Source organism: Haliotis cracherodii, unplaced genomic scaffold (assembly GCF_022045235.1).
Source record: "Haliotis cracherodii isolate W230 unplaced genomic scaffold, xgHalCrac1.p SCAF_18, whole genome shotgun sequence".
Classification (NCBI taxonomy): Eukaryota; Metazoa; Mollusca; class Gastropoda; order Lepetellida; family Haliotidae; genus Haliotis; species Haliotis cracherodii.
The window spans coordinates 26,009,440-26,035,453 of NW_027266273.1; the positions used below are offsets into that span (position 1 = coordinate 26,009,440).

Consider the following 26,014-nt stretch of genomic DNA (forward strand, 5'->3'; position numbering starts at 1 on the left):
CATGTTTGTACTCAATTACCTGTCACGTTAATGTTACCGATACGAAATTGAAACAGTATTCAACACGAAATTATATATGACTCATAAACCCCTTCATAACTTAACGGGGCGGTCGGGTAGCCCAGTGGTTAAAGCGTTCGCTCGTCACGCCGAAGACCCGGGTTCGAATTCCGACATGGGTACAATGTGTGAAGCCCATTTCTGGTGTCCCCCGCCGTGATATTGCTGGAATATTGCTAAAAGCGGCGTAAGACCATACTCACTCACCCACTCATTCATAACTTAACAAAGACGACACTAGATGCTGGTGCACGTCGCTGTCTACTTTTGAACCTACCCCAGGGCTCAAATTAACACCAACAACGGACGATGTGTAAAATATATAACGTCTACCCTGGAGAAAATTTGATTATCTGCCGACGCCGCTGCGTTCACAAGGCACAATAGTGAATGGAATACAAGATGTGTTAGAGAGACATGTACGTGACTTTGAATGATGCATTTTGCTTCAAAACGTGTTTGCCATATTTTTCTCAACACATCTGTTGTCAGTTGATGCATGTCTATTATGACCTAGTAGTGCAACAGCACACCGGTGCATGATGGGAATATATTGAATAAAATAATTAATAAACAAGCTTTATTCAGGAAAACTCAAATGAGCAATATGTATATATACACGGCATTCGTTGCTGCTTATCTAAAGCTGGGACATCAGCATTGATGCATTAACGAATTCCGTCTCTGATCCCTTTGATTCTGTTAAAGTCTCATAAAATCAGTGAATTCAAAGGGTCTGTGACGTTACACGAGTAGCGCCCATTGTCTCTCAAGCAAGAGTTTTGAGGACTCCTAAGTACGACAATGTCAGTGTCGTACCATGTGCTGCATTGATGGCCAGCATCTGTCATCGGTGCAGAACCGTGCCCATTGTTAGGCTCTATGTCTACTGTCACATAGTGTTTGCTCAGACTGACTCCACGTCCAGGGTGGAAGGGCTTGGCGTATCCCCCGCTTCCACAGGATTTTCTAGCAGGTTTTGCAGAGCCGTCACGCTGTGCATGTAGATGTGTCATATGATATGGTGAACATTGACCCGCTGCTCTGGGGACATCTGTCATGGATTCGATGTATGGAGATGGTCGTTTTCCGCTTGGGTTTCTTAAACGACAAGGAAACATATTTGAATTACTTCGTCCTTGACGTGTTGTCACTAAGGACAAATGCCAAATGAAATGCATACAAAACAGCGAATAATATAATTAACATTTGCAATATTATGTAAAGATTTTATCAATGAATAACATTCTATGTTTAAAGTTAGGCGTGCAAACTTTCAATATATACAAATTAATTATGGGTAGGATGTGCAATTTAATTTCCTTCCATTATATCAAGACGTGCCAAAAGGGTAATCGTCAGGGCCTCATTTCACAAAGTGATCATAGTGCTAAGACCATCGTCGGTCCCATACTTTAACAGTGAATTACGACAATCGTAGAGCAAAGGTCGCTTTGTGGAACGGGGTTCAGGAGCGTCAGTGTTAGATGACCTAGACCAACTCGCATGCAATCCTGTCGAAAATAGAGATACGAAAAAACACCAGGTACTATGCGTGCAAATAGTACAACGTCACAGAGGTATTAATACTACGAAATGAGAGGCAGCCTATTACTGAACGTATACCTGCAGATGAGGCATGTGTTGACAGTAGCGAGCAGGAGTAGACACAGGAGAAGGGCGATAACTCCCGCCAGTGCTAAATACGATGCTGCAAACAAAGATCAATATGCAGTTAAGTATGATCATGTGTGAAAGATGTTATGCATAAACTACATTATTGAGAGTAGTTCGTGTTTCTTTCATAATAAACATAATCCAGAACATGTGTTTAGGCAATGTGTGATCAATCTTTTCTCTCTTGTAACACTAAAGTGTTGCACTTACTTATTCTGAGAAGGTATCGAAGGAAAAGCCGTATGTACATATGAGTACAAAACCATACAGGTGCATATGTGATCAAATATTTACTTTAAATTTCAAGAAGAGTTTCCACTCTATTCTGTCACTAACCAGTGTCAAACACTAAACGTTCTAATCCCCCTTATTCTAAAAGTGAATTATTGCTATCAAAAATACCGCTACGTTCAATACATTTACTTCGTGCCTATGATCAAGTATCCAGAAATATCATCCATAAATTGCGTCTACTTTGTATTTGGGGTCCGGCCAGTTCGCATCCAGTTCTGAGACGGAAATCATAACGCCATGTCTTCCCAAAGTATTCCCTCCTGCGCAGTACTCCATATATTCATACAGACACCCTGTCCTGCTGTATGTCGTGCAGCTACACCTGAACCTAAGACGGTTGTTGTGGTGTACTTCTAGTGTTGTATCTGTGCAAAGTTGTTACATCTTAAACTAATTCAAGCTTAAGATAAATTCAGTGCACTTTTACATTCAATATATGCATATGGTATTTGTCTCACCTGTTCGTACAAGTTCCACGTGGAGCGCGCTCTGCGTGAACAAGCGCGCGAATGACCATGTGCTGTTCATCACTGAACTCGCTATCAAGATAAACCGGTGGATACTGTCAAAACAAATATGTCAAACTGAAATTAAATAAGGAGTGAATAATGTTGGAAATATTTCCTTGTTAGTGCACTGATCGGTGATCACGTGAATGCCGCGTGCCTTACCTTCACACTCCATCGCCTACAATGTCACGTGATGTCAGACTGTTTGCATAGCAACTTTATGATGATATGCATTTGATTAAATGGAAAATGTTTTGAGTACGTTTCGCATATTTTAAGTGGTTAACTTAGTGTGTGGCGCTGTATACTCACCTTCGTCTCTAGCATATTGACACTATCATGTGTTTCGACTTCCTGGTGTGTGCAGTGCGACATATCACGGTAACACGAGGCGTGCGAGAACAGTATAAAAAATATAGCAATTTGAAAATGAGAGCCTAGATACTGTCGATAACATCACGAGGTGGAAATTGATTCAGCCATGGCAAATAGTGCATTACATGAATCAGTTGTCCGTATGGATCTGCCATGTAAGAGTTTCCTCTCTTATTCGTGCAAGGATCCGCTAATCCTGGGTTTGAATTCTCAATTCGACGTGCCATCGCCTTATTCTAGCTGAACCAAGAGTCGTAAACGTCTACGATATGCATCGCACATCCTCAAACATTACACTCCTATAATAGGACTAAAATACTGTTGAAAGAGGCTGTAACACTTCTCACTTACTCAACAGAGCCTCACCAAGCATCGTGATATCTGTTTGGCATCCGGCCACAAGGAGATTATATTCAGGACGGAGGTGCTATCTCAGATGACTGAACTACCGTTACACGACACCGTTCGCCGATCGGTGATACTGACGTAGACTAACACAAATATAACAGACAGACAGACAGACAGACAGACAATACTTTATTAACGTCTCACTCCTGTACATACATAAAACAGCTTTATACAACTTGACATAGATAAAATGTACAGAACCATTCAATAGAATTATGAGGGACGAATTATCACAGAATTTATACATAAATGATATAAAGATGATATAGTAAAAAGTTATCCATATAAAAGATGTTTTCTACGATTAAGAACTAAAAAGCAGACTTTGGCAAGTATAAAACACACACTGGAATCACTGAAAATAAAACAAAGTTTGTCGATATCAGGCATATCTAAAACGTTATAAGATTTAGCAATACATTCATTAAAAAGAGTTGCCCTGATATCATCATATAATACACAGTGAAACAAAACATGGACCTCGTCTTCTACGCTGTTATTAGAGTGAAAAAAATCTAAACTTGGCTAGTGCCGATCTACAACAATAATATTTGCTTTTAAATGTTTTATGACACCGCACAATACGCCAAACTGCAGGACGGCGATTGGTACACATAGTCGCACGTGGACCTGACAATACAGTGATTGATACTGTCAACAGCAATCCACGCCGTCGGGGTACGCTGACACGATACAAAGAATAATCAAGCAAATGTTAACATATTAATCACAAAATGACATCTGCTATTAGCCAATAATAAAGCTTTATTGATGACTTGTACAGGGGGATATATTGTTCTTGCCTGAAACCCACAAAACCATATCATTGTCATCACTGTGCCATAATGATAGTGAAGTGTCTGTAGATATACGTATATCCTAAAGGAATAGCTAAGGCATAGTTAATCGGATTAATTGACCATTTACTTGAACACAAAGCATTGAAAACCAACTTTAATATGTACAGAACCTATACAAGAACTGGTACATATCATGATTTAACCTTTAACCATTAACAACAAAAGTTCCTGTGACACCAATATGTATGGTATGTTAATACATTTCTGACTATTTAGATATGGTGCCTCTTGTTCAGTGGCAATTTGGCAAGGTTTAAACAGGATTCAAGTAAAACACTGTGAAATATTAATACTTATTGTACGTTGGGTCAGCTAACCATCTATCTGTAAGGGTCACTTGTTATTTGCAGGAAGTAGGTTATTAGTTCCAATCATGTCGAGATTGTCCGATGAGTTTGATGTCTGACATTCAGGTTATAATGCTAGCTTTCATAGAGACTATTTGTCAGTCTTTATACAATTTGACCGTGATATCTATTATGCAGAAAGTTTCAAAACAATGCAATGATGTGTGTCACTGGTACACGTGTGATTCATATGGAAATATTTCACACGCTTATCGTAACGTTTTTTCCTAAATTGATTTGTATTATTTTTCACATGACTTGACCCGATAAGGGAAAACGCGGAAACTTTGTGTGGACTGTTGCAGCTTTTATTATCACTTAGTCAATCACTTGAATACATATGTCCGAAAATTAAAAACAATCTTTGCATATTGTTGATCATTGATATTTTGTGTAGTCCAGTGGCATTTTGAAAACGCACACAAGGACCATAAATGATGTATGTAATTAATAATGTTGCTAGCTATACAAAACATTAAATATGTACCCGTTTGATATACATGTACGTACATGTTGATATTGGATATCACATTTTGATATCCTTCCTTTCCCACTTACACATTTAACTCACACTTCGTATGTTGTGTTGATTGTACGTACATATAAATTACTAACCGAAAGAGAATAAATAACCAGCCCAGAGTTTCTGGCGAAACGGTTTCCACTTGGTGTATAGGGCAAATATCTGTGGAAATTATATCAATGGGCCACTGAAAATCAGTGATAACAAAAGATGTTCGCGGAAAGGGTATATTCTCCTTTGCTTCCTTGTGTATCAGTGCTCAGATTGTGTTACCAGTTTCCTTGAGCTGCACGTGCATGCATGCGATAAAGCTGCATTATTTAGCGTGATTCTATCACCGGTCAAATATTGTGTACTTATTGACAGTGCACGCTGTGAGCAACAAGTAGAAATGGAACTTAAATTGGACAAAATGCAAACAAATTATGTGCACATAAATATATAGCTATAGATATATTAATATAGATTGATGGATGGATGGGTGATTACATGATGGATACAAGAATGGGTGATGGATGGATGATGAACTCCTCGAGGAGGGAAAGTACTTCGAATAAAAAAAAAGTATTTTGACATCATAATTACTTTGCTTTGTCTATATATTAGGTGCACATCAAGGGCCTATGGACATTGCTTATGTAACTTTAGCTGTGTGTGTTTGTTGTTTGTTGCTCAAGAATATGTCTACTATATGACGGCGGTCTGTAAATAACCGAGTATGGACAAGACAATCCAGTGACTGACATCATGAGCGTCGATCCACGTAATTGGGATACGATGACGTGCATCAACCAAGTCAGCGAGCCTGACCACCCAATCCCGTTAGTCGCCCCTTACGACAAGCATGGTCGCCTTTTACGGCAAGCATTGGTTGCTGAAGACCTACGGGTCTGTATGTGTTTGTGGATATATCGCGCTATCAGCACTGGTTCGCACACCAAAACTGATTATCAGTACATTTTCAAGAGTAACAAAAACTCTTACTATTTTTGAGGGAAGGATGTATGAATATATCAGAAACATTTATGTTGCATTTGTCTTGTGATCCTGTGAACTGACATCTACAGGACACAACGAAGTCATAGATAACCTATTAAAACCTATTTTGCATGTCATATATGAAAGTATATTGTAATCCTATGTAAATCAGATCATGTTCCTTGAAAAAAAACAATCAGAAATTATTTCCTACTTCCTAGCTCGATTCTGTTTTAATAGAAATAAACATAATCGTTTACATCTGTCATGCTATTGAAAGGAAATTTTATTTTCAGTCGAAAATACATGAGACACACGTACTGCTAAACTGACGGGATATGGCCAAAGTGTTACAGGTATAGCTAATACGTTGGCAGTATCGCAGTCATTGCGCTACCAATAAATACAATAAACAATGATCAACTGAACAAAGAAGCACTCATAGTGACACCACTAACATGCATTTTTATATCCTTCGTTACTACATATGAGTATATTTAATTGTCAGGCACATGTATTCTGTCATATATCCTGTCAATAGGCCTCCTGTCATACTGTGGCAGCGTGGTGGTGTCATAATTGTTTTCTTCCTGGGGTCCAGATGCTGCGTTAGATGCAGACAGATGGCTGTACACGGCCGTGCTGTCTGACGGGACAACTTTACCTCCATTGCCCACTGCTCGACACAGAATGTCATATTCACCATCCTGCCTTTCACTCATGCCACTGTTTCCACCGTCAGCTTCTGTAGGACATACCAGCTGCACATCTGCCAGTTGCGGTTCTTCTACTTTAGCAGGATCCGAGTGCTGTCTGTGATACATAGCACTCTCAGTTCTCACTGCGTACTTGATTGGTTTCTTGTTGCTGAATACAGAAACAAACCTTCTCTTATAATATACAGAGCTGGGTAGATAGAGAGAATAGGAATGACCTGATGGGGTGAGGATTTTGGGTGCATGAGATTTTTCAGATCGATACTCGCTGTTTTTAACATAAGTAATATGTCATTTGATTTGATTAATAAAGAAATCTCACCGTTTGATGATAAAACAGCCTGAGATTATGACCACAGCAGCAAGAGCCACTATCACACATACCACAGAAGCGATGATTGGAACTGAGAACACAAATAAACATGCATGGTTATGTTCATGTGAAACTATTATTAAGCGTCAACCAACGTCTTTATGTAAAACAAGAATATGACTATATGAATAAATTTGCAACACCATATTTACTATTTTATTATTAAGTAATTTCATAGAAATGTAATATAGCATGAAATGTTTGTTCATAATCATTGATTAAATACTGTTGTCAGTAATTCACACTACCTAAACTGTGATTACACGATGATAAAGCGCGCAATGTACCATTACACAGTTTTACAGTCATGTGGATTACCTTTTGTGTTTGATCCCAGGGTTGTGGTTTGAATCTGTGGTGTTGATGTAGTAGATCCTGTGTGAATACAACGTTCAAGTACAACTATATATACTGCCACCCATGTGCGTTACTATAGAAACATGAACAAGGTCATGATACATGAAAGAGATTCAAGATTTATGGACATCAACTCTCAAATCTCTAAATAAGAGGTTCCTAGGCTACTTCTTGCGCCTTCATGAGGGGAAAGTGTGAGTAAGAGATTGGTTTAACGTCGCGTTGAACAGTAGTCCATTTATATCACGGTGTATAAGCTTCATGTCGGACGAAAGCCAGAAGCGATGCAGGTCTAAGACCTTCACCATTTCGGTGTAACCCACGAGCGCATGTATGATGCTCACAAACATAGAAACATAATCGAGGCGAAACGAGATTCGAACCTACGATCATAGGTTTCTGGCGTGCCCAAGGGACGCAACTCTGCAGAGCGAATTGCGGCGCCTTAGACTAGGCCACCCGTGCCCCCACTAGGAGTGTGAAGGGCAAGAATATACCATCGATAGTTGTGTTTAAAGAATAAAAAAGGGGAAATATCTTTATCGTATGTCTCTATAGCTGTCCACGGCCGTGCAGCAACAAATAGGTAGACTTGTACTTGTCAAGGATAAAATAGGTAAATGGTAATCCATGTTTACAAAAATATATTACTGATATATTCTTACATGCCTTGGAATAATTTAGCATTTACCCGACTGAAATACCGTTTCGCGAACATTGAGGCGTTATTGTGTATATAAATACAAAACACATATCGCTAAGTAATATTTGTTTCTGCCTATCAATGTACATTTTACATAAAAGACATAACACCGGTTGGATATGGAGGAACTACAATTGTATACATGATATGTACCTTGCGTGGAAGCATCCGTGGTTTTATTTCGACAAGGTACGTACCAATCAGAACCTGTCAATGTAAGATACAAATTATGCAGAAAGCGCGAAAATCTGTTTTAAATACACATATCTTATTTCTCATAAATAGTACCATAAACTTACATCAGAAGTGTTACCCATTTTACATAAGTAACTAGTCAAGTCGAGCTGTGTAACGTAACGCCAGCCGAAAAACATGTCAAGATATCAATGTGTTAACCGTGCCTTTTGTCTCATCTTTCACATTTGACAAGATGCATATATCACTGATCGTGTCCAACCCTCTTAAACATGAGAGTTGATGACAAGGTTATCCTCATCATATTTGAGCTTGGAGTATATTTATGCGAACACTTTGAGTCCATGGCAGACTGTTTACACAGAAGGGCACACCAATCGACTCACTGCCATACGCCCTTGCCTGTATACTAGTATTTATGATGCCAATAGATACACTCTGGCATAGATACTTACTGGTACTTGTGTTCCATGTGCAGACATAATAGTTGGAGTCACTACAGTTGGCGACCTGGAATGACTCATTGAAAGCTGTCTGGCAGGTACCTGTTAGGTAAAGAATATTTTTCAGTGGATGTTCCTCCATTATATATGTTTATAACAATTGGATGTTTTCAACAATAATTAATCATTGTCAGTTGAATGCCAATCAGTTTCGCGATTCTGTCTGTGTGGCAATCGAAATTGTAAAACTGTAGCTCATGTCACAAACTTGATGTGAGGGAGAGTAAGGTTCAGTAAAAGTAGTGACGGGTGATCAAGGTTCACAACATTACCATTTTTGTTTATCCATATCTTGGTATGTTCAGCCTTAGCCTTCTTCAACACATTGCTGCCGATGGATGTAATTAAATCTTTTAAAGAGAATATCTCGGCGCCCTTGTTGATGCAGTCTGTCGCCGCTGCCGACCAATTGAGAGCAGCACAGGAAGATTCAAACGTTAAGTTGTCTGAGGAAAAACAATTATGTAATTAGTTTGACATAATTGCAGCTTAAAAAGTAGTTCATTGTTAACAAAATCTTAACAAATATAAACAAAAGTTACAAACAATATTTGTTGTCAATACAATTCTTTATCATGCATTTGGATATGATTATATACAAAATAAACTTCAACAGAAACTATGCTAAAAATCTACAAAACCGCTGTTAGAAGTGAAAGAATACACGCTGATCAAGTCACTAAAATAGCGTATTGCAAAACGAACAGTCTCGATTTACGAGTGAAATGAAAAAATACAGTTTATAAAGAAACATTTTCAAGAGAATGACAATAATAACAAAAGTTAAATATCACATTTGTGCGGTGAAATATAAAGTCCTATGTTCACTGCAATGAAAATATCGCTTTTCTGAACTTGAGAAAACACAGTCTTTCACACTGAAGTATATGATAAATATATTACACAAAGATTAGAATATGTGATAACAAAATCATATCAAAGGCTTAGTTAGATCCGCAATTCTTTGTGCATGATATATATTTTACAGGTGGTGTACGGTGTAATGTCCAGATGCAATATGCTCTCTAATAACTTTACAATAGGACAATAACACAATTTTTCACAACAGATAGTGAAAGTATTACCCTTGTTGTAATTTGGACTTGTCGTCGTGTATTTTGTAGTCTTTGTTGAAGATCCTGTAATGTGAAATCGATTGTGCCTGTAACTACAATATATCACACATATATATCATATATATATACATTTTAATTTGAAGCTTACATGATATACGGCTTTTCCATTAGATGAGAGGTCACGGGATCACCAAGGATCATATTCAAAACTATGTAATATCCTATATTGAAAAGTATGTGTTTATAAGAAGCAATGGATTCTGATTTGGATAAGGAATGCAAATCTGCACAGCGAGTTGTGACTCCACTTGACCCCAAGTACATCATTATAGTGTAGCAGGGCGTGGAGTCATCCCACAGATGACATCCTTACCTTGTCAGCTTGCTGACGGGGTTAACCTCTTTGATCATGTGGACAAGGCGTCCGACCTCTGATCAGAAGGTCCGTGGTTCGAATCCCATCACGGGACTCGGAAATTTTATGGCCGCTACAATAGCATGGGATCTTTTTAGTTACGTGAAATACATATTTTACCCTCATGATTAGAATATGTTTTGTTAAGTCATACCCATGGCTCAGTTAGTTTATTCACAGTTTCAGAGACTCATACACTTTTCATTGCTATTTTGCCGTTCACGCACAATAGAATCTGTTTCGTCAGATAATCGAGACTGGTTATTCTCTGGCGTTGATGTTTTATATAATTAAGGGTCAACACACTTTTAAACTAACATGAGTAGCCATGCCTATAAATTGTAGAAAATGGCACTCGAATATGCGATAATTATTCTGATATATCGTGTTTGACAGAACAATATATGTATACACACTGTCAGGCTCAATAATCATTTTCTTAGAACAGAGTGAATTATCGAAATCGAATGTAACTCCAATACAAATAATCCACATCAAAGTACAAAATCTAAGTAGGAAACCTAATAAATACACCTGCACCCGCACCTCTACAAGTGCTCATTCATACACAAGACGGGACAACCCACAATATGAAAACTGTTTCTCACCTGTGATAGTATTGCTGGTAGTACTGTGTGTGTGGCTCGGGTTCATCAGTATCAATACCATTAACACAAAGCTACCAGGTTTTACAGGGGAGACGAACACAGAAGCCATCCTTCATACGCGACGCTGTGTAAATACTGACACTCCACATTCACGTGTACCGTACAGATATTGTGACTCAGTTTCCTGCTTCGTTGCTAATACCAGTTCATGACTGGCTATGACAATAAACATTCCAGCTGATAGGGCAGGCTAGCTTAGAACAAGTGAAGAAAGGTCCCTTAGCTTAGAAAAGTCCCTTATCTATGAGGAAACAACATGTTCTCTTGTATTTGATAGCAAGCAGATAATTTATTCGAGGTAAATGTTGCAGTGTCAACTGTATACATGTGTTCACATAATTTCATAGTATTATTGTTATACTAAACACATCATTAATATGTCAATATTTATGGTTGGATGATGTGTGCATACATTTGTCCGAAAACATAAACGGATAATGCATTAATGCAATATTATACAACGCAGCTTAACATTCCGCACCAGTCACCTCAGAGTGAAGTTGTTTACTTTTATCGCTATTTTGTGTTTACGCCCAATGGCAAGCCATTCTGTTCTGCCTGTCGAGAATAGTTATTCTCTGGCGTTGATTATTTCCTATATATACATGAATGTGTATATGTCATGATAAAACAGACTGGAATACGTTGAGGTTTGCTCTTTAAATAAATGAAATAAGAAAAATATCAAAATAATACATGCTAATGTTCACCATGTATTGGTTCTCAAACATGCCCTGACGCTCTCCTGTCTTGTCGGTTTGTTGGTAACTTGTCATCCATATGTGTCCCTATCAAGTTGCGATCTTTCCCAACTTAGTAACGTGGATTCATAACTGATTTCATTACAGATCGAGAGATATTTTTAAACCAAAATATCCCCTGCTTAGTGAACAATACTGACTAATGTATGCAGAAGGGTGACAAGAGTTACCTCCCCCTGGATCAGTAATCGGTGTGTTTATTATTACCATACAAATTGTGTCATATTTCACTGGATAAACTTCACGATTAAATGTTAGTCGATCGTCGTTGAAAATACAGAAATGATAATGTCTTCTGGTTAATGTGTAACTCGAAGAGAATGCTAAGGCTCATATCCCACTCGCCATTTCACGGAAGTATCGTATTGTACCGAGGCACCCGTATACCGGCTTGACTGACCTGGTTCAGGGACAGTTCACTGAAAACGGGAGTGTGTATTGACGCATGAGCATCACCCCAGCTCTATAACACCGTTAGATGACATGTCACATCGTATGATCGCCACTTATTCCAACACAAATAGTTCAGTTCCCTCAATCAGCTTATAATTAGTGAAGGTCTTGATCAATTACCAATGTGAAGCCTAACTGACATAGACTATGGGTGGTTTTAGTCAATTAAATTCGAGGTCTAGTTGATAGTACATAAGTCCATAAGGTCGGTTGTTCGATGCCCTGGCTGAGTCCTACCGGGGGAGTTAAAAGTAGTTGTTATGGTAGCCTGGCGCTCTGCTTTGAGGTAGAAAACAAGGACTGGTCGACTCGTAATCTGTCGTGGTTGGGCATTCATGATATACTGCAGCATACCATCTCAGTGCAACCACAGACCAATCACCACCGACAGACAGCTGTCTAATCCGTATCAAATCAAATTAATACACATTGCATTACTACATACGGAGAACGGAAGTTGTGCCACAGTATGTTTCAATATTTTACCTCTCTAACAAGAACATAAGGCTGAGGTGGATGAGTTACTTCCCTTAGGCGTGTAAGGATCGTATGGTGGGATATCCATACCCATAAAAACGCGACATAAGATGGTGGGAGTGGACGTGTTTGTGAATCGCTCTCACTGGAAGTGTTTCCTGGTCGAGATTTCAACCGTACACTGAGCATTGCAAAACATCGACAAGAGAAATACAATCTGTCACAAAATGAGTGACAAAAAGATAAGAAAAGGACTTCGTCAAAATGACTCTTGTGATTCGAATATAGGGACATTCCTAAGAGTGCCACGTCGATACACAAAGGGAAGCTTAGTGCGTGAGTCTTTATATACTTTGTTCACACCTAACCCCCTGTACCAGAATATGACGTATACTGTTGAAGGACGATACAAACAATACATTCGTCTGCAGGCACAGCAACTTAAACAGGATGCAACAGCATAGATAAGGGTAGAAAAGGACGAAAGTGACATCAAAGTCAACATTGCATATCTGGAACTGAAAGTCAATGCAATAGATGAAAGATCGCTTTACTGCACTTAAAGCCAATGCTATCTATATCAGTGATAGTCCTGACGAGTGGGAAAATGACCAGAAAACAATAGAAGCGGACGTACAATCCCTCAAACAACAAATGGGTGAATTGAAAAGCATTGACGAAGAAGATTTGGAACTGAGAGAGTCACTTATCGACCAAATAGCTCGCTCTATGAGAGACACAGTGTTACATTTACAAACATCAAAGAGCTAAGTGGAGTCGACGCGGATGGTGGAACTTGGGAAGAAACTGAAAATGTGCTCAGAAGGTCATTCAGGATGAACTTTAATTTGAAAGTGATAAAAGGCACTTTAAACGTAAATCGGGAAGAAAAACCAACCACCCCGTCGGGGTGAAGATCCGCGACCCCGCCCTGGCATCGCCACGTTTATGTTCACCCGTTAGAGGGACGCTGTCACATGTTGTGGGAAAGAGTTAAAAGGGAAACCATTCCATATTGTAGAACAGTTCCTAGAAGAGATAGTCGCCTGCAGGAGAGACGTCCTGATGCGTCCTGAAGGTCGGAAAGGCTAGGCGTTGGGGGGAAATGTCAACTCGGTTGTTGACAAACTTTTCATAAATAATGCTCTTCAAACAGCTGATATACCGCCCCCTCTCAGACCGACAACCAAAACGAGGCCATCAAAGGAAAGTACGGGTGGACAAGCGCGGGAACAGCATGGTGTTGTAACACGAGATATCTGATTTAGTTAACATGGTCAGTGAGATACAACTACAAGTTTGAGCTACCGACAATAAACCGGATGTGTTTGAATGTGCGGGTATTGTAATTGACGCTGTCGGAAGCCCACGTGTTTGTGTTTGGTCAGACCGTGCAAGCATAAGCAGACACAGTGTCCGAAATACAAATGCCTGCCCGTGGCCGGTAACTTTTCTGTCGGGCTGCCGGAAATTTTCGTCCTCCTGCCCGACTACCTGGCAGATACTTTTAAGACTTACGTATTCAGTTTTATCATAACTCCCTGTTGACTCCCAAGTAATTGTTTGCATTATTTCAACTGAATCAAGATGCGATTTGCCCGGTAAAAAAAACCGAAATTTTTCACTAGTTATAATATCTGAATGTGCGCAAGTAACTTTGAAGATGGGCAGGCCACATACCTGGGTCACCTGCCTGACTGTGGTACTGGATTTTAATATTTTTTCAAACACTGAGCAGACAACGGAGAGTAGAAGAGTTGTGTATGCTGGATATAATAATGATATTCAGATGACTGCTCAGCAAATTGGAGAGGATATTTTAAGTACTAAGATTTATACATTCTGAACTTATCTTCAGTAGTTTGTGAGGGATTAACAACTGACCACAGAGATATGAACACGTGTCACGTTGATATTAGGACTAAGTTATTATAATCATGCATCCCTGAAATGAGTGTGTGTGATATGTTATCTCAATTTGATAAAATACGTTTTGCAAGACTGAGTTTTCCGATGCTAATAAGATCCATCTACTTATGAAAATTCATGTGAAACATCAACTCATGATAACCCACTGTGCATGCTTAGTTTAGATGTTGGTGGTCTTAGAAGGCGCTCACAGTATCCTGATTTGCCAGACCATATATGGGTAGTGTGGTCAGGTCAAAAGTTAGTTTTGCTAGTAAATAATTATTGTGCGATATTGATCTTACTTACTCACCCCTGTTGTTACCGAGCTGGACGTGTGGCTAGGGGATTATACTATATACCCCCTTTTCTAGTAATTCGTGAATTACCAATCTCACCGGGATTGCATTGTTTTAGGTCAAACACCTTTCTATAGTTGTGAGTCAAGTTACTCTTTAGGTGAAGTACGTGTTGAATGTTGTGAGTCTAGATACTCTGTAGGTCCAGTTCCTGTATATTCAAGAAGTCCAGGATGTCCTTGCTCAGCCCAAACGACTTTAGACTGAGATTTTAATCAAGCATGTTCGTCTGATCTTAATTTTCCAAGAGGCATATTTTAGGGACAGGCTCTCCGTTACCATTTCACCCTTCCTTACCAAGACGAGATTACTCACTCCTTACTTAACGAGTAGGAGTAGCTGACTCTACCTACAGTGTGTAGCAGCTCATTAAGTAGTAGGTGAAGCCAGGCAGTCACACTGGTCACACCTAACTGATCTGTGTCATTATTGGGTCGTCTGACAAATGGGATGTCTGACAAGTGAACCGATATTTGAGTTAATTTACTCCCAGGTGTTAATTGGATACAGCCGGTTTAATTGGCCGTCTATGCGGCTTTCTGGTCAGAGTGTTTGGTAATAGCTGTTACACAGTTGCTCAGCTACTCAGCTTGTATAGTTGCTCATGACTTAGATTAATTAGTGATCTTGGTCAGTGTCATTTGGGTCTTGAGCCTTTAGGTTTCACTACCTGTTTTCGTGTACACATTTTGAAACTGATCGTCAGCGCTATCCTAAAAAGTACTATTATGTCAACCCTAAATATCATAAACTTCAAAAACTGTTTCTGCTCCTAAAGTCTCAGTGTTAAGAAACCTCGGCGGATTTGTCTCCTGTGTAGTTAAATGGTGTATAATATCATACGCATACTCATGCGAGTGTCCTCTGTTAATCAGATGACTTTCTTGCATTTACGTCCTTGTACCACTGTAAGTGGTTAGTTATGGAATAAACTATGTCGATGTCGATGTCGATGTCAATGCCTATGTCTCTCTTTAGATGGTCCAGTCGTCAAAAGTGCCGCAATTTGCTGTGCAGAGTCGCGCCCCGTGGGAACGCCAGAAACTTATGATTGTGGTTTCGAATCCCGTTTCGCCCCGATTATGCTTTTAGGTTTGTCAACACCATACCCGTGCTCGTGGGTTTCACCGAAGTGGTAAAGGCCTGAGACCTGCATCACTTCGGGCTTTCCTCCCACATTAAGCTGCGATATAACTGGAATACTGTTAAAAGCGGCGTTAAACTCAGCTCACTCACTCACTCTTTAGATACCTTTAGCTGATAAGAATAAGACATTTACCACGTTCTCTATTATTGCTTTATTCTTATAGTGACACCCTGGTCTCAGGAGCACAGCTAAGTGACAATAATTTAGTGAGTAGAAACCCCAGGCCCATTGTTCACAATATTCTATGTTTGTATAGATGTATTATGAATTAACATGTCGAATACCCACACAAACAGGGTTAAACAAAGCTAACGAATTGATTGCGAGAACAACAGTCACGTGTATTTGATAACCTAAACTCAGTCACAGTATTTGAATTAACGTCATTCGGAGCACAGTTTCGTTCCTTCGAACTGGCGAAAGAAAAACATTTCCCTGTATGACAACATGTTCTAATTAAATAACCTTTGAATCTCCACAGATATCGAACAAAGTTGAACATTAAACTGAAACAGGAAATAATGACTAACAGTTTGGCCGGAATACATGACTACTAAATTACGTTTCGTTTTATATTTTAGATAACTCAACAATCAAATATTCATTTATTTTGTGTTAATGTTACTTTCATCACTTGTGGAATTTACATGTTCTCATATATAGTCCTCAGTCATAGATACTGAGGACTGAGAAATAATTACAAAACAAATCACAACTACTTTAAACTTAATATTTTATTGAATAGCGTTCAGAGCAAGATATTAAAGAAAAAAAAAGGATATGTAAACCTATAGAAACGTATCATGCATGTGTGTACCGGTGGAAAAGAATGAACACGGCTAGATCAAAGATTATCCGAAGAACAGTAGACACGAACTGTGCAGATCCTGCAATTGCATCCTAAGCTTGTGTGGGTATTGGCGATGGTCTCTGCAGAATTCATACCTTACAGTTCTGATTAGCAGTTTTAGGATTAGTGTAATTAATCATTCTGTTCCGACTGGTTTGCTGGTGCCCTTTCGTTGTTTTCAGGTTCATTAAGTGCAGCATAATTGTTCATTTCTGAAGCATCTCGAGCGTGTAGGTGAGAGTAATAATCCACCTCCGGTCGTCCTTCACTTGCGACATTCACCTGATTTCCTGATGACCCTATTTTCCTCCTGAAAATATAGTCAGTCCATCAATGGTCAAATGGATTTTCAATTGATGACGACAGACTAGATAGCGCGTGCGTTTATGTGTTATTGTGTGAGTGTGTGTGTGTGTGCGTGCGTGCGTGCGTGCGTGCATGCGTGCGTGCGTGCGTGTGTGTGTGTAAATCGAATCTGGACCCGACAATCCAATGATTGATATTATGAGCAAAGGTCGGGGGACGATGAACAACTTTCAACAAACTCACCGAGCCTGACCAACCCAATCAATTAAGTCGCCTTTTTCAACAGCCACAGGTTGCTGGGTAACCGATCCTAACCTGGAATCCCCCACAGCGTGCTGGGTTAGCTGACTAATATTGTTCATTGGAGTGTGTCTAAGAGCAGGATATTTCTACCAGTCATCACTGACTTTCATATTAGTGTAATCACTAGTTTGCCCTTTACTCTTAATGGAAACTGTTTCGGTTGATAGTCTGGACTGATCATTCTCTGGCGTTGGCATTTTGAATTAAACTTTATATTGAATTCGTCTGACAGCGATCTTGCCACAATTGTAACACCCACTTACTAGGAAGAACAACTTGCACGAATCATCATCTTGTAAACAATACTAGTTACTGTTCCTACCTTTGGATTAAGTTACAGCCAAGAACAATGCTCACAGCAGCAAGAGCCGCTATCGTACATACGATCGAGGCGATGATTGGAACTGTGAGCAAAAATGAATATATATATCATTAAAGATAGCATGCATCGATTACATCTCGACGGAAAATATGTTGGTTTTTTTCAGGATCTGATTGGTATGGCAGTAGTTCTGTAAGTCCTCCCAATACAATGAAACTCTTCATTGGAGGCTTTCAAATGTTCGATTTACCCTAATCAAGAATGGGAGTTAAGTCTGACGTAAGGCAAATTAAAATGCTGTGAAAACTGTTTTCAATCTACGAGTCCAAAATAAAATCTTTTCAACAGCATACATCATACATATTGTGCATTCACTCAACATATTCACATAATAAGCGCGGAATACATACGATGTCAAACGTGCAAATGTAAACACGTAGATTTATGTTTGTTACACCGAGTTGGTCATGCGTGGCATATGTGGTGAGCAACATACCATTTTAACATCCAAATCAATGCATAACTAAATCATGATAATACACACAATGACCAATCATACACCTTTACAGTCATAAATAATACCGTTTGTGTTTGCTCCAGGGCCTTTGGTTAGACTCGGTGGTGTAGATCCTGTGTGTATTACAACGTACAAGTAAATATATACTAATATGCTGCCATATGCCCGTCCTGTCACATGTGCGTTTAATTATATTGGCAAAAATAGGGTCTTGACCGTCATGAATAGGTTGCAGTACAAGGAGACGCAATGGCTGTGGGTATCAACGTCTGTAATCTCTACCCATGTATCTATGACGTTTCGATGCTACTTCTTGCCCCTTCTTCGGGTGGTATATATGTACTTGACCAGCAGAAAGTAGGTAATTTGTTATCCATGTTTGAGATGGATAAATTACTGATATATTCTTTCGCGACTTACGTTATTGAAAATTGTTTCACGAAAATTGAGGCGTAAATGTTCGTACGTCTGTTAATGTATATTTATCAAGACGGAACAAATTATCGCCTATTAATTTTCGTTACTGCCTATCAATGTAGATGTCACCACGGAGAGTGAGTCACTGAGTGGGATGGGTTTAACGCCGCTTTGAACAATATTCCAGCTGCATCAGGGCGACTCAGCTTCACGTGGGAGATAAGCACAAGTGACGCAGGTTTCAAAAGTTTACCACTTTGGTGTAACCCACGAGCACGGGGATGGTGCTGACAAACCTAAAAGGTAATCGTGGCGAACCGGAATTCGAACCCACAATCATTTGCGTCTGGCGTGCTCACGGGACGCAACAGCGAATTACGGCGTCTCAGACAAATGGGCCTACAGTGGTCCCGTTACGTAGAGGACAACACACAGGTCGATATTCTTGAGTGAGTATGGTTTTACGCCGCTTTTAGCAATATTCCAGCTACATTACGGTGGGGGACACCAGAAATGGGCTTCACACGTTGTGCCCATGTCGAGAATCGAACCCGGGTCTTCGAAGAGACGAGCGAACGCTTTAACCACGAGGTTACTCGACCGCCCCTAGGTCGATATTAACAACTGTATACGTGATTGTAGGACTATTCCCTTGAAGGTTATATGTTCAAGTGAGATTATGACTATATGTCAGTGAATAAATTTGCTGCTCAATATTTACCATTTTATAAGTAAGTAATTTAAGTACTAAGTAAATAATGTTGAGAGTAATTCACACTACCTAAACTATGATTACACGATGATAAAGCGCACAATGTACCATTACACAGTTTTACAGTAATGTGGATTACCTTTTGTGTTTGATCCCTGGGTTGTGGTTTGAATCTGTGGTGTTGATGTTGTAGATCCTGTGTGGATACAGATACAGATAGGTAGACGTAGACTTGTACTTGTCAAGGATAAAATAGGTAAATGGTAATCCATGTTTACAAAAATATATTACTGATATATTCTTACATGCCTTGGAATAATTTTAGCATTTACCCGATTGAAATACTGTTTCGCGAACAGTGAGGCGTTAATGTGTATATAAATGCAAAATACATATAGCTAAGTAATATTTGTTTCTGCCTATCAATGTACATTTTACATAAAAGACATAACACCGGATGGATATGGTGGAACTACAATTGTATACATGATATGTACCTTGCGTGGAAGCATCCGTGGTTTCATTTCTTAAACATGAGAGTTGATGACAAGGTTATCCTCATCATATTTCAGCTTGGAGTATATTTATGCGAACACTTTGAGTCCATGGCAGGCTGTTTACACAGAAGGGCACACTAATCGACTCACTGCCATACGCCCTTGCCTGTGTAGTAGTATTTATGATGTCAATTGATACACTCTGGCATCGATACTTACTGGTACTTGTGTTCCATGTGCAGACATAATAGTTGGAGTCACTACAGTTGGCGACCTGGAATGACTCATTGACAGCTGTCTGGCAGGTACCTGTTAGGTTAAGAATATTATTCAGTGGATGTTCATCCATTATAATATATGTTTATAACAATTGGATGTTTTCAACAATAATTAATCATTGTCAGTTGAATGCCAATCAGTTTCGCGATTCTGTCTGTGGGGCAATCAACATTGTAAAACTGTAGCTCATGTCACAAGCTTGATGTGAGGGAGAGTAAGGTTCAGTAAAAGTAGTGACGGGTGATCAAGGTTCACAACATTACCATTTATGTTTATCCATATCTTGGTGTGTTCAGCAGTAACATTCTTCAACACATTGCTGCCGCGTGATGTTTTTACATCTTCTAAAGAGAATATCGCCGCGCCCTTGTTGATGCAGTCTGTCGCCGCTGCCGACCAATTGAGAGCAGCACAGGAAGATTCAAACGTGAAGTTGTCTGAGGAAAAACAATTATGTAATTAGTTTGACATAATTGCAGCTTAAAAAGTAGTTCATTGTTAACAAAATCTTAACAAATATAAACAAAAGTTACAAACAATATTTGTTGTCAATACAATTCTTTATCATGCATTTGGATATGATTATATACAAAATAATCTTCAACAGAAACTATGCTAAAAATCTACAAAACCGCTGTTAGAAGTGAAAGAATACACGCTGATCAAGTCACTAAAATAGCGTATTGCAAAACGAACAATCTCGATTTACGAGTGAAATGAAAAAATACAGTTTATAAAGAAACATTTTCAAGAGAATGACAAAAATAACAAAAGTTAAATATCACATTTGTGCGGTGAAATATAAAGTGCTATGTTCACTGCAATGAAAATATCGCTTTACTGAACTTGAGAAAACACAGTCTTTCCCACTGAAGTATATGATAAATATATTACACAAAGATTAGAATATGTGATAACAAAATCATATCAAAGGCTTAGTTAGATCAGCAATTCTTTGTGCATGATATATATTTTACAGGTGGTGTACGGTGTAATGTCCAGATGCAATATGCACTCTAATAACTTTACAATAGGACAATAACTCAATTTTTCTCAACAGATAGTGAAAGTATTACCCTTGTTGTAATTTGGACTTGTCGTCGTGTATTTTGTAGTCTTTGTTGAAGATCCTGTAATGTGAAATCGATTGTGCCTGTAACTACAATATATCACACATATATATCCAATATATTTGTTTTAATTTGAGGTTTACATGATATACGGCTTTTCAATTAGGTGGGAGGTCGGTCACATGACCGCGAAATTGACGTTCATAAGTGTATGGACAAAACCGTGTTTTTGAAATGACGGAAAAACTGACGGACTGCTTCCACATTCCCAGGGAAGGCCCTGGGAATTTCCTAGCACGAATACATACAGAAGCATTCTCACTGATCATTTATACCTTTAATCTTGAACTCGGCGGTTTAGCATACATTAAGAAAGGTCAGATAGCTTGACTGCATGATCGTTCACTGTTAGCCTTGCTATGACCCATGCTAGTGAACAAAACGAAGAAATGCACATCCAAACTATCGTAGTATGGAACCAATCCTTGACCACGCTGACAGTGACGGTCCACAGCAATCTATGAAGTGAACTCAGTGTATATTTGGATCATCTTTAATCGCCCTTCAATGATCGGCCAATTGATCACTGATGACTGAAACATGTAACCGCCACATGTTCATTAAGAACTTCCGAAATCGCTCCCATCACGTGTATTGTGTCGGCGTACGACGCGCTGTCATTGTGACTGACTGACTTACTGAGGTAGTTCTTAACAGACCTTTCTTATCTAAAGTTGATATTATTTGAATACATGTGTTGTGTCAGATGTTTCTGAAGAGCAAGTTATGCATACATACGCTCATGTCACCTTTGTTTTGAGGAACCATTTTATTCTGCGATACAGTTGGTTGTTGTATGGCTGTCAGTGTAAACATTATGTCACACGTACTTAATAAAATTATGTTTAAATCCAGGCCTAGATCCTTGGAGGTAAACAAAATGTGAAAACCTTTTATAACAATTGACTTTCATTTAGTATTAACCTTCATTGAATGAGGGCCAAACATCCTTAATTTACTAAAGATATACAGTTTCCTTTAGTCTGCCACATGTAATGCCGCTAATGACAGAAGCTGCTCCTTTTCACAATTTTGCGCCATATTGACGACCGTCGTCGACGTTTTGACATTTTAAAAATAATAACGACAATCACGGGAATAGTGCTGATGGACCAAGGATCATATTCAAAACAATGTAATATCCTATATTGTTTATAAGTAGCAATGGATTCTGATTTGGATAAGGAATGCAAATCTGCACAGCGAGTTGTGACTCCACTTGGCCCCCAGTACATCGAGCATTTATAGGATGGGATCTTTTTGGTTACGTGAAATACATATTTTACCCTCATGATTAGAATATGTTTTGTTAAGTCATACCCATGGCTCAATTAGTTTATTCACAGTTTCAGAGACTCATACACTTTTCATTGCTATTTTGTCGTTCACGCACAATGGAATCTGTTTCGTCGGATAATCGAGACTGGTTATTCTCTGGCGTTAATGTTTTATATAATTAAGGGTCAACACGCTTTTAAACTAACATGAGTAGCCATGCCTATAAATTGTAGAAAATGGCACTTGAATATGCGATAATTATTCTGATATATCGTGTTTGACAGAACAATACATGTATACACACTGTCAGGCTCAATAATCATTTTCTTAAAACAGAGTGAATTATCGAAATCGAACGTAACTCCAATACAAATAATCCACATCAAATTACAAAATCTAAGTAGGAAACCTAATAAATACACCTGCACCCGCACCTCTACAAGTGCTCATTCATACACAAGACGGGACAACCAACAATATGAAAACTGTTTCTCACCTGTGATAGTATTGCTGGTAGTGCTGTGTGTGTGGCTCGGGTTCATCAGTATCAATACCATTAACACAAAGCTACCAGGTTTTACAGGGGAGACGAACACAGAAGCCATCCTTCATACGCGACGCTGTGTAAATACTGACACTCCACACTCACGTGTATCGTACAGATATTGTGACTCAGTTTCCTGCTTCGTTGCTAATACCAGTTCATGACTGGCTATGACAATAAACATTCCAGCTGATAGGGCAGGCTAGCTTAGAACAAGTGAAGAAAGGTCCCTTAGCTTAGAAAAGTCCCTTATCTATGAGGAAACAACATGTTCTCTTGTATTTGATAGCAAGCATATAATTTATTCGAGGTAAATGTTGCAGTGTCAACTGTATACACTTTCATAGTATTATTGTTATACTAAACACATCATTAATATGTCAATATTTATGGTTGGATGATGTGTGCATACATTTGTCCGAAAACATAAACGGATAATGCATTAATGCAATATTATACAACGCAGCTTAACATTCCGCACCAGTCACCTCAGAGTGAAGTTGTTTACTTTTATCGCTATTTTGTGTTTACGCCCAATGGCAAGCCATTCTGTTCTGCCTGTCGAGAATAGTTATTCTCTGGCGTTGATTATTTCCTATATATACATGAATGTGTATATGTCATGATAAAACAGACTGGATCACGTCGAGGTTTGCTCTTTAAATAAATGAAATGAGAAAAAAATCAAAATAATACATGCTAATGTTCACCATGTATTGGTTCTCAAACATGCCCTGACGCCCTCCTGTTTTGTCGGTTTGTTGGTAACTTGTCATCCATATGTGTCCCTATTAAGTTGCGATCTTTCCCAACTTAGTAACGTGGATTCATAACTGATTTCATTACAGATCGAGAGATATTTTTAAACCAAAATATCCCCTGCTTAGTGAACAATACTGACTAAGGTATGCAGAAGGGTGACAAGAGTTACCTCCCCCTGGATCAGTAATCGGTGTGTTTATTATTACCATACAAGTTGTGTCATATTTCACTGGCTAAACTTCACGATTAAATGTTAGTCGATCGTCGTTGAAAATACAGAAATGATAATGTCTTCTGGTTAATGTGTAACTCGAAGAGAATGCTAAGGCTCATATCCCACTCGCCATTTCACGGAAGTATCGTATTGTACCGAGGCACCCGTATACCGGCTTGACTGACCTGGTTCAGGGACAGTTCACTGAAAACGTGAGTGTGTATTGACGCATGAGCATCACCCCAGCTCTATAACACCGTTAGATGACATGTCACATCGTATGATCGCCACTTATTCCAACACAAATAGTTCAGTTCCCTCAATCAGCTTATAATTAGTGAAGGTCTTGATCAATTACCAATGTGAAGCCTAACTGACATAGACTATGGGTGGTTTTAGTCAATTAAATTCGAGGTCTAGTTGATAGTACATAAGTCCATAAGGTCGGTTGTTCGATGCCCTGGCTGAGTCCTACCGGGGGAGTTAAAAGTAGTTGTTATGGTAGCCTGGCGCTCTGCTTTGAGGTAGAAAACAAGGACTGGTCGACTCGTAATCTGTCGTGGTTGGGCATTCATGATATACTGCAGCATACCATCTCAGTGCAACCACAGACCAATCACCACCGACAGACAGCTGTCTAATCCGTATCAAATCAAATTAATACACATTGCATTACTACATACGGAGAACGGAAGTTGTGCCACAGTATGTTTCAATATTTTACCTCTCTAACAAGAACATAAGGCTGAGGTGGATGAGTTACTTCCCTTAGGCGTGTAAGGATCGTATGGTGGGATATCCATACCCATAAAAACGCGACATAAGATGGTGGGAGTGGACGTGTTTGTGAATCGCTCTCACTGGAAGTGTTTCCTGGTCGAGATTTCAACCGTACACTGAGCATTGCAAAACATCGACAAGAGAAATACAATCTGTCACAAAATGAGTGACAAAAAGATAAGAAAAGGACTTCGTCAAAATGACTCTTGTGATTCGAATATAGGGACATTCCTAAGAGTGCCACGTCGATACACAAAGGGAAGCTTAGTGCGTGAGTCTTTATATACTTTGTTCACACCTAACCCCCTGTACCAGAATATGACGTATACTGTTGAAGGACGATACAAACAATACATTCGTCTGCAGGCACAGCAACTTAAACAGGATGCAACAGCATAGATAAGGGTAGAAAAGGACGAAAGTGACATCAAAGTCAACATTGCATATCTGGAACTGAAAGTCAATGCAATAGATGAAAGATCGCTTTACTGCACTTAAAGCCAATGCTATCTATATCAGTGATAGTCCTGACGAGTGGGAAAATGACCAGAAAACAATAGAAGCGGACGTACAATCCCTCAAACAACAAATGGGTGAATTGAAAAGCATTGACGAAGAAGATTTGGAACTGAGAGAGTCACTTATCGACCAAATAGCTCGCTCTATGAGAGACACAGTGTTACAAACATCAAAGAGCTAAGTGGAGTCGACGCGGATGGTGGAACTTGGGAAGAAACTGAAAATGTGCTCAGAAGGTCATTCAGGATGAACTTGAATTTGAAAGTGATAAAAGGCACTTTAAACGTAAATCGGGAAGAAAAACCAACCACCCCGTCGGGGTGAAGATCCGCGACCCCGCCCTGGCATCGCCACGTTTATGTTCACCCGTTAGAGGGACGCTGTCACATGTTGTGGGAAAGAGTTAAAAGGGAAACCATTCCATATTGTAGAACAGTTCCTA

The 26,014-nt window shown here is 39.2% G+C and overlaps 2 protein-coding genes and 1 pseudogene across 3 annotated transcripts; all 3 read right to left on the minus strand.

Moving 5' to 3' along the window:
* Positions 1 to 644: 644 nt before the first annotated feature.
* LOC139465447 (uncharacterized) lies at positions 645 to 2,646 on the minus strand. The gene is made up of 3 exons (XM_071247161.1): positions 2,490 to 2,646; positions 1,687 to 1,771; positions 645 to 1,161 (listed from the first exon to the last, which is right to left on the minus strand). The coding sequence occupies exons 1-3, from the start codon at positions 2,557 to 2,559 to the stop codon at positions 771 to 773; spliced, it is 546 nt and encodes a 181-aa protein (XP_071103262.1). The 5' UTR covers positions 2,560 to 2,646; the 3' UTR covers positions 645 to 770.
* A 1,710-nt stretch (positions 2,647 to 4,356) lies between these two features.
* On the minus strand, positions 4,357 to 11,111 carry LOC139465448 (uncharacterized). Of its 2 annotated transcripts, XM_071247162.1 has the most exons (8): positions 10,978 to 11,111; positions 9,964 to 10,017; positions 9,151 to 9,324; positions 8,831 to 8,920; positions 8,334 to 8,387; positions 7,439 to 7,495; positions 7,070 to 7,151; positions 4,357 to 6,898 (listed from the first exon to the last, which is right to left on the minus strand). In XM_071247162.1, exons 1-8 carry the CDS (start codon positions 11,084 to 11,086, stop codon positions 6,529 to 6,531), a joined length of 990 nt encoding a protein of 329 aa, XP_071103263.1. In that variant the 5' UTR covers positions 11,087 to 11,111; the 3' UTR covers positions 4,357 to 6,528. The 2 variants fall into 2 exon arrangements, with proteins under 2 accessions (XP_071103263.1, XP_071103265.1); XM_071247164.1 differs by lacking the exon at positions 8,334 to 8,387.
* A 5,787-nt stretch (positions 11,112 to 16,898) lies between these two features.
* LOC139465449 (uncharacterized) lies at positions 16,899 to 23,396 on the minus strand (annotated as a pseudogene).
* Positions 23,397 to 26,014: the final 2,618 nt, after the last annotated feature.

What these genes read in the sequence shown, in the direction of transcription:
- LOC139465447 (XM_071247161.1), bottom strand. Translation starts at nt 2,559, where the DNA reads ATGAACAGCACATGGTCATTCGCGCGCTTGTTCACGCAGAGCGCGCTC. An exon ending in CGTGGAACTTGTACGAACAG is followed by an intron (nt 1,772 to 2,489) that starts GTGAGACAAATA and finishes CTTTGTTTGCAG; the next exon opens with CATCGTATTTAGCACTGGCG. An exon ending in AACACATGCCTCATCTGCAG is followed by an intron (nt 1,162 to 1,686) that starts GTATACGTTCAG and finishes TTGTCGTTTAAG; the next exon opens with AAACCCAAGCGGAAAACGAC.
- LOC139465448 (XM_071247162.1), bottom strand. Translation starts at nt 11,086, where the DNA reads ATGGCTTCTGTGTTCGTCTCCCCTGTAAAACCTGGTAGCTTTGTGTTA. An exon ending in AAGTCCAAATTACAACAAGG is followed by an intron (nt 9,325 to 9,963) that starts GTAATACTTTCA and finishes GTTTTTCCTCAG; the next exon opens with ACAACTTAACGTTTGAATCT. An exon ending in GATATGGATAAACAAAAATG is followed by an intron (nt 8,921 to 9,150) that starts GTAATGTTGTGA and finishes TTTACCTAACAG; the next exon opens with GTACCTGCCAGACAGCTTTC.